At 35.6% G+C, this 9,878-nt stretch overlaps 1 protein-coding gene across 2 annotated transcripts in view; it reads right to left on the bottom strand.

Annotated features, from left to right (window-relative positions):
- Positions 1-2,632: 2,632 nt before the first annotated feature.
- The window catches only part of LOC121426622 (integrin beta-1-A-like), a 100,332-nt gene continuing 93,086 nt past the window's right edge, over positions 2,633-9,878 (bottom strand). For both annotated transcript variants that reach the window (XM_041622981.1, XM_041622980.1), the window contains 6 exons: positions 9,488-9,615; positions 8,604-8,696; positions 7,797-7,929; positions 7,021-7,134; positions 6,207-6,397; positions 2,633-4,813 (listed from right to left, as the gene is read on the bottom strand). In XM_041622981.1, the coding sequence (XP_041478915.1) occupies positions 4,751-4,813; positions 6,207-6,397; positions 7,021-7,134; positions 7,797-7,929; positions 8,604-8,696; positions 9,488-9,615 (722 nt within the window). In that variant the 3' untranslated portion in view covers positions 2,633-4,750. The remainder of the gene's footprint in view (positions 4,814-6,206; positions 6,398-7,020; positions 7,135-7,796; positions 7,930-8,603; positions 8,697-9,487; positions 9,616-9,878) is intronic.

The raw sequence follows: 9,878 nt of genomic DNA, 5'->3' as shown, positions 1-9,878 counted from the left end.
TAACATACAAAGACATTTGCACCATTTTGTAAATTTCTGCATCATCACAACAAAATGTAAACTAAACTGTCTAAGGTCAGCAAATAATATAAAGTGATAAGTGTCAGATATGTGTTCTATATATAAAATTGCACTAATAAACACACAAACATAAATCAATCGAAGCATAAAAAATGACATAAAATATTGAAACAAAATATAATTGCAGTTGTGACGCATATTTGAACATATTTGTTACTCGCTACACTTGCCTGTATTGCAACATAACAGCCCATCTTAACTCAGATTCGAATCCTCGAATATTGCTTGCTATGACAACGTGTCCCCAAACCAATCCTTTCCCCAAAATATACGCATTTCATTGTAGTAGCAAAGAGTAAACTAAGTAAGAAACATTTTTTTTAAGTACGACATTCTATAGGCTAATAAGATTAAAAGCAAAGTAAAATGGAAGATCTTTGATTAATTTATCGCCTTCAACAGCAAAGGTCAGGAGTCATTACATGTTGGTAAAACAAGCCTGGAGCCGTTTCAATGAAATCTTGGTGAGAGAACTTTAAAGCAGACAACCAAAATCAAGGTTTTTGCATGGTAAAATTTGCAAAAAAGTAACCTTATTTACAAGTCTTAATAAACAGGCCCCGGGCCAGTGGAAGAAGAGAATTAGAAAAAGAAAATTTTCAAAGATCATTTGGTAGACTAAGTTTAGCGACGAAACTTCTGTGACGAAATTACTTGGGGAAATTATTATTACGCACTTGCACAGAACAGTTTTTTATGTTTTGCTCATGCGCATTACAGCATTTTTGGGCGGGTTAGACGCGCGCGTCGCAGAGGTTGCGTTGCAAATACAAAGTTGACTAGTAACAGGTACAGTTAAACAAATACAGTCTTATCTGTAAGCCATGTAAGCCATCTCAGTATGTGGCTACAACAATATCAGAAGTTTTTCACGAGTAACGGCATGATGTCAGTTGTCTGTAATATTCCAGATATTGCAGCGGCTGTGCACGACACAGCGGTCAAGGAAGAAGAGTCTGCACGAGCAGACTGGTGTAACGTTCAATTTGAAAAGGTGTACCTCGAACAATTAATAAAATGTGACCTATTCACCACATTGAGGAAGTCAGAACATTCATAAAAAGATTTAGCAAAAATAGAAGAGAACTAATCACTTTGTATTTGTGTTAAGGTAACCTTCAGAGAATGTCTCGTCACATAATGAAGCCTGTAGCAAATTTTTCATAACAATTTAGACGTTCACATTACTGTATATATTTAAATTTTCTTTCCTACCTATTCTAAGAGATAGAAGATAAATAAGCAATCAGGCATTTCAAGAAATAAACTCAGGGCTATCAAATGCAATATCAATAATATTATTCTGAACAAAATAAAAACAATCTAATGATAACATCCTTCATTAAACGCTAGGAAAAGCTGTCAGCTAGACTTAATTGATTTTAATTTACTCATACCCATCTTGTAATAGTGGTAATTTAACTAAATTCCCGAAAACATAATTTGTGTTCGATATTACACAAATAAAAACGCATCATTCATATGCATGTCTTCTGTTTAAACACCGCAACATTGACACTTTTTTTTTCTTATTTTTGTGTATATTCCTCATGAATGCACAACCTTACACCACTCAAGCAAAATACAATAATAATTCTTTGAACTTTGAAAATCTACAAATAGTACTTTTTGTGTTCCATGTAAAAAACAATTTCTTACAACTCTACGATCTCAACGTGCAAACCAACACGCTGTAATAAACTAATTGAAAAAATACAATTCCATAATTATCATTCAAAATTATCTACACAATTACACCAATTAGGCTACAGTTCAGCCACTAATTTCATATATTGATAGAAAAATACGAAAGACCAACTCAAGCTCTATTCATTTCATATGACCCCTTAGGCCAAAGCAACTACGAGTAATATATAATTAAACTGTAGGGAAATGTACTAATTACTGATTATAATAATCCTAGCAAACAAATATAATCAATATGATCGTTTATAACTATATACAGATTTACAAGTCTTTACGGAAAGAAAACATAATAACATTCAATTTGAAGAGTTCTAGGTAATTCTGTTTAAAAAAAGTGATAGAAAGTTAATTAACATTCGCTAATGATGCAATATCACAATAGCAATAAAGAAGTTTATAGTGCTTTTACAATACAATACAAAACACATTACCATATGTGCAGTTTCTTATTTGGACTATTATAACAAATGCATTTGCATTACACATTAAAACATTTTTGTTCAACCATGATACACGCGATGGCATTGCAAGTTAATTAAATTACACAATGTAAACTGTATAAAAGGCACAAAAATCTGATTGTGTGTCACTTATAATTTGACGCACACATTCAGAGTGATACTGCAGCCATAAAATCATGTTACCATGACGATAATGTACCGACGATGAATGCAGACTTAGTCAAGAGCTATTTGTGCATTACTCTATCTACAGTAGGCTTGTGAGTGTGAAAAGTATAACTAATTCTGCTTGATGGAAGTTGGAGTAAAGATATGTGAATGTTCAAACCAAATCTGATGTGAAATATGAAAATGCTGTAGTCTTTTTCTTTTTTTCAAAAGAATGATGGTTACACAATAAGATATCTTTGTGCACATGTGAAATTTGATCATGATCATGAAATTTGGACACACAAGTTTGAACAGTGCATGCCATCATTAAGTGACTGCAATTATGTTATAAAATGGTGACATGGATCCTCATCAAATGATTGCCTGAACTTGATCATGTGACAAGTCATTTATATCAGCTGACTGGAAACGTTGCTAATGGCTGGTACTAATGACTAGTTCTATTCCTATTGACCAGGTTTTGAGATGAGGATATATTACCATGTAACAAGGATCCACATCACTATTTTATAAAACAAATAATGCACATCATTTTGCAAGTGTGTTGAAATAATTACAATCACATGTTACCTTTGAAATAGTCCAAATGCCCTAGGCTATGACTCGGGCAAGAACTGTTCCAAAGGTCCCTCGTGTGCACAATTCTTACCAATGCCCAGCACTGATGTATATTAATTGTATATTAATGAAGTGAGCCGCCTTCAATAGGGAAGGGTGGTGGGTTTGTGAAAGTAGTGAAAAGTAGTTCCCCATTCAATGTTCCATCTAGAGAATATGATTAAATCTAATCCTTTAAAATCTAATGATGAGATGTATGGTAACCTTACACTGGTAAGAAATGTGCATTACATGTATGAGTTAGTATCCGAAACCCATTGCTTAATCATAGCCACTTGGGGTTCAAGCACGTCAGTAACATTTAGAATGCATTGTGTATTTCGTCAAGCAAACGATTGGCCGACAGAGAATTTAATATTCGGAACACACCATCAAAGAAGATACAAGCCAACTGCTTTCAGACAAGGCATTATAACTCTTATAAATGCAGGAATGCTTTATGATATATAAGAAAGAAGCATAATTCAGTGTGACATTCTCGGTCCTAAAACTAAAGCATTTATTGAAAAAGATTAATTTCAAATATCTGTCCTATTTGCTTTAAAAATGTCTACAAGCTCTTAAATGCAACTGTACACCAAGTTCTCATTTATTTTTAGTAAAAACAGCGACAGATTTGCACCATTATGAAGAAAGCGAGAGTGATAATATCCCTATATATATCATATTATTCCTAATGTTTGAACAAGTGCATAGGTAGAATTTGAAAAGTGACCTCCACCATTAACTGGAAGTATTAAGCGTTAGGTAATGAAATGTATCAGTAGTGTAACTAATGTTTTTTTTATAAGAAAATCCGACATCATCCGTTTTCTAGACAATTAACATTAACATTTGTTTGAGACTGTCTCATTTTATTTGATGTGACCTTTAATACTTCATAAACTTTGAAAAGAAGGATGATGAAGCATATACCTGTGGAGTGTTTAATACAAAAGAAGTCAGCATTGACAAGTCAAGAGTTACCATGGCAGCATTCAGACAACTGCTTCTCAGCCAATCATAAGCCAGAGAAGTTTCTAAATCAGTCAACTTGTCAGGAGACAAATGAGGATGAAACGCCCCCCAGGTGCATCTTAAAACACATTCCAATAAATTCAGCTTTGACTACTAAGATGGATGTGTAGTGCATATTCTCGTCGATTGATTTGTAAAACAAAATGAGAATTAGTCTCAAGAGCTGTATGAATGTGCTTAAATGTGTTCATTGACTAAAGAGAGCAGATTGTGAAACAAGAATTGGAAAATAGTTACCGCATCACGCATACCAAGAAAAATATTTCCCATTCCACAAAGCCAATTGGCTAATTTTTCTGATTCATCGGATTTTCAAAGCGAGATATCGGAGGAAGATAGATAGCACTGATATTCTGGAGGGTAACAAATGCAGAGATAGAAACGAGAAATAGTTAAAGTCTTTATACTTGTACATTTATATCATGTTATGCTGTAAGCAATTCATATTTTCCCCAAAGCAGCCATTCTTTTTTTTATTATCATTGCCCAAACATTGGGTTTTCAAACCTGGTTGAAGACGACTGGAAGAGGGGATTTTTCCTCTGTAAATAAAGGAAAGAATAAAGAAGATACAGATTCAGTAATAGCACATGTCTTGGCTTATACCCGTTTTCAGCGCGAGTACACTTTCTTGTAACATAGCCAGTTAAATAAATAAGGAGACTGGTATCCCATTGCAGATAGAGGAGTGTACGTTATTTTCCATATGTTGGGTTCTTGAATGTCGTTGTAGATGACTTGTAGATGGGGTTATCACTCTGGAAAATACAAAGGAAGGAGATACAAGAGATTGGATATACATTTCAACAACTGTTGCATCATTGCTCTATAAGATGAAATGTATTAATCAAACTAGAAGTTTTACTCAAGAAGTGAGTTCAACAATGGAAAAAATGACAGCAAACACAAAATCCCACATCATCATCATCACTATCATCATCACCACCACCATCACCGCCACCACCACCACCACCATCATCATCATCATCACCACCACAACTGCCGCCGCCACCACCATCATCATCATCACTATCACCACCACCACCATCATCATCATCATCACTATCACCACCACCACCACCACCACCACCACCATCATCACAATCCTATGTGGTTGGTAAGGAAAGCATCTCCTCTTTTCTGGTTTCCTGCAGATAAAAGTGCAGTTGATGATGATGACATGATACAGGTAACAAGGTAATGGGGTTATACCAGTGTAACTATCAAGGGCGGCTATGTTATAACATTTTTTTGTAACAATTTCTTTGGGCCATATTTTCCTTTGAGACTCTCATTGACTGGACAAATTTCAGCCTTAGTTATTTCTGCCATGTTTTTCCCAGATCTGCCTGGAAAGAATGGTCTTGATATGTCCTTTACACTATAGTTCTGACAAAGTTTGTCAATTATTTTTCTTAGATATCCTTAGCATTCATATCTTTTTAAATACAATTATTTTAAAACCCCAATATGAGATTGATTATAGTAGAAAATCTTCAACTGATAGTTGAGGTTTACTTGAAAATTCATTATACAATCAGTCATTGACTATCCGATCTCTTAAAGCTTAATCTGCATGTGTGCTATTCCTGTATCAAAACCAGTTCCTCTAAGGACAACTCTACCGGGGATGACTCCCACCTAGTAACTCCACCCTACCCGGCATGGGAGTAGCCCTCCAGGGGCACTGTCCTCTGGGGGCAGCTGTCAATCCACCACGGAAGTTGTCAGGTGGAAGTCGCCCCCGAAGAATTTGTCCTCAAGAGTAGATGTCTTAAAACCAGCTATTCCTACTATACTAGTCAAAGTGGGAATGTCTCTAGCTAGTTTGGAATTATCATAACAATTATTAGTACCATGCTGTCTTCTACTGGCATTTAAAAACAATATCAGTATTTCCATTGCACTCAGGTAAAAACTAATCAACCAATTTGAAAACAAATATTTTCAGAATGTAATTCCTCGTGGGTATATTTATTAAGCATTCATTTTCATTTTGGTTACTCTTTCATAGAATGAATTTTACAAATGGGTACAAATGGTGAAAAAATTATTTTTATTTTAGAAAATGAATTGAACCGAAAGTGATATGCATTAAATGGAAGTTAGTGATTAAGATGTAACAAATACGAAGAATGTTGAAAGCCATACCTGATCCCACTGTGCTTTCTTGCATTCATTCTCCCATTGGGCATATTCTCTCTTATCTTGGACATACGTGTATAACCTCCAGGCGAAGACGAGGATCATGCCGATGAGGACGATACCGAGAATGATACCGATAACAATCCACCTGATCTCTTCTCCCGTCAGAATGGGCCCTGTCACGGGGACGATGCAACCTGTTACGCAAAGATGGGAAGATATTTTTGTCAAATAAATCATTTTATGGGATAGGAGATAATGTATGGGTAAGCATGAATGTATGTTCAGCACTATATCTGTGTTTGTCCTTAAAAGTCTTACCGTATGCTTATCGTTTTATTCTCTCCTTTTTTGTCTTCCTAATTCTTACTTCCACTATATCTCTTGTGCAACAACAATCATTGCTCCTGACTTGTACCTATCATCTCTACAGATATCTGCCCAGGGACGGGTCCAGAGTTTTGTAAATTGGGGGAGGGCCCAAATTGTTTCATTAGCAATTAATTTTGAACCTGTTAAACCAAGAAGGTTCTCATGGGTAAGGAATAGCCTAGATATTGGCCTCCTAAACATTGACAAGTCCACCAATCCCCCTATCTTTTTCTGAAAAGACTACAAGAAAATTGAAAAATGGTCACAAAAATTCAACTGCCCCACCAAAAAAAAAAACAATCTGACAAACCATCATAAGGTTATTGATGCACAAAACAAAATAATTTCCCTTTCTTTCTTTTCTCGCCCTCTTTCTTTCAAGGAGAATGTAGGCACCCCACCCTATAGATCCACCCCACCCTAGATCCATAAATGCATCTGCACTTACTTTCCTCTTGGTTGACGTATACGGTGAGTGTTTCATTTTCCACGATTACAACAAAATCAAAAGTGCAGCTGCTGTTCTGAAAATCAAAGCTACATTTGAGATTTTCATTGGTATCTGGGAAGAAATAAAGATAAGAAAGAGAGTCAAATTAATGTTAAAATGTCGCAAATTAGACTGACTACATCACGCAGCTACCAACATTTTATATCAAAAGAAATTAGCTACTAAATGATTGCAGAATAAAAACGGCTACATAAGTAACAGCTAACTTTGTGCATTGTCAGCATAGTCATTCACTTCTTGATTTGTTCTGATTCAAAATTACACAACTGATATATACTTGCATTCTAAAGGATAACAACAATACAGACATATAAATAAAATCAACAAATCTGATATGAAAGTAGGGGATCTTCTTAGGGACAGTTGTGGTATAAAAAGATCCCATAATTGATGAAATATTACACTATTAATGTTAAAGATTAAAGTTTTACCTTGAAACAACAAGGATTTAGAATTGAACTAAAACGTCAGTGATAACAAAACAGTTGTCATGTACTAAACTTTCATGGATAAGATCATATTAAAGTGGTCTGCAATTAACAAAGATGATAAATTTCTATCATCATTGTCATTAAGACCAGGTGAGTTTGATGAAAAACGCATTTATGAATCATTAACACTGAAGACTTTGAATGCAAAATACATTATACAACCAATAAACACGAAGCACAACATATTAATTCATGACTTACTCAATTGAGGCCTCTACTTACATTCTTCAACACTTGTAACATTGACGATATTGACATCACACATGCTACACTGTTCAGGTGTGAGTCTTCCTGATTGAAACACAGTACACTCTACACAGTCTCGGTGTATGTGGCAATTTCCTAGTGGGCATGTCTGACAAAAGGGAGTAAGAAAACAACAAATACAATGCCAGATGTGATTTCGCAGTATTAAGAAAACAAAACGGGGCAAAATCTCAAGAACAAAAAACAATCATGAATTCAAATTAAATGTAAACAGTGCTTCATCAAATCATCGCACGCACCACGAACCGTCCTCTCTGCGCACTTAGATGCGCGATAGCACACTGTATCTATTCCACAAACCGTCCTCTCTGTTACGATGCCCACTGTGGCGTGAATAATTAATTTCAAGAACATATAAAGATACAGGATGAAACCTTAGAACCTAAACTTTTGAACGAAGACACTGGTAAATAATTGGCTCTGCTTGTAGGTGCACTTGTTGCTGGTTTTAAAAAAGCTTTCTTTAAATACGTTTTCTGCAAAACTAACTTTCGCATCAAAGTGCGCAGAGAGGACGGTTTGTGGTGCGTGCGACGAAATGTTAAAACACAATTTGATCACAGTTTTGATCAAGAGTCAGCTTATGCTATATGGGGATAACATATTCTCTCATTATCATCGTCAAAATATCTATCAGAAGGATTCCAATGTTGATTGTGTATATTTGTATATGCATGTATATTGTGTATATATGTGTGAATGTATGAATTTTATTCTGTCAAAAAAAAAATTGAATTTGAATTGAACTATATGCAAACTTACAGGGCACTTCTCGCATGTTTTTCCTTGAAACTGCGAGTCTGCAAAACACTCGCAAGCACCACACACACATGTTCCATGGGCATTGCATTCTAACTGTAATAGAGGGAGAGAAAAAAAAGTTATGAAAAAACAAGTAATCATAAGAAAGTTCATTGAAAATACAACAACAGAAATACTTGCCACAAGGGGAGATGATTCAGAACACTGTTAGAAAAGTTGTCCTTAAAATAAAAGAAATTCCTGCAGCAGTCTCGAGAACACCTGTATTCTTACCAGTTTGCGTAATCTTACAAGAAAATCGGTATTTGGTGTATAGAACCTTACAAATTTCCTTTAATAAAACACTCTTTTCTCCTTTTGACCTGTTCTGCCGTTAAATTGCAGAAGAATTCCTGTTTTATGATATTACAGAATGATTCTGTTATTGCTTTTTGCAAAATCTTCTTTTTTCTGTAAAAACAGGGTTTTTTTAACAGTGTAGGACAATTCACACACAAGGGCCATGGATGTGAGAGGGAGGGAGCTAAGATAAAGGGGGGGGGGGCATGACATCCCCCCAAAACCCACAATCAAATGGTCATTTATGCTTTTGTACACATTTATTATCAATAACCAATTAGAATCAAGGTTTCAATGTCATCTTTTATTGTGGAAAATGTATCGTAATCATGGGACTCAGTTCTTTAGAATTCTAAATGTGTGACATCACAGAGCCCCAGTAAACCGACCCTCATCAGATTTGGGTTGCGGATGTTTATCATCATGCTCCACCGAGCAATGGTATCTAAAATCCTGAAATACAACAAAAAGGTTTCCTCTTTTCGCCATCTCTTCAAGACTCATACAACACAGCCTCTTTAAAAGAAAGTTAATTGGTGACTTACCCCATTGCTAGCCCGACACATATCTTTCCGGGTGGGACAATCACAGCTGTCACCCTCATAACCTGATTTACACTCGCACTTGGGTTGTCTTGTAGCTATGTCACAGACACAAGTCCCTTGGTCAGGCCCTACAATTTAAACCATGGTTTGTAGGGATTAATTTCAATTGGTTGCCTAAAGGAACCAGACGGTCAATACAACAATGTAAAGTGGGATTTTCATAAAAAACAACGGAAGCTCCTGTTTTAGTGAAACTTTGCTCCCGAAGAAGTTCTTTGCACATATCATGGTGCAGTTAGCTCCATTCACCTTATTGAGGTGCAGCCATGTCTCTACAGGCCTACCTAAGTTAAGGGAAGGTGCAAACTAAAAGATTTATCTGTATTCTGCA

This window comes from Lytechinus variegatus, chromosome 13, assembly GCF_018143015.1.
Source record: "Lytechinus variegatus isolate NC3 chromosome 13, Lvar_3.0, whole genome shotgun sequence".
Taxonomy (NCBI): domain Eukaryota; kingdom Metazoa; phylum Echinodermata; class Echinoidea; order Temnopleuroida; family Toxopneustidae; genus Lytechinus; species Lytechinus variegatus.
The sequence above is the reverse complement of the archived record's forward strand: the minus strand, read 5'-3'. Positions and strand labels throughout refer to the sequence as shown.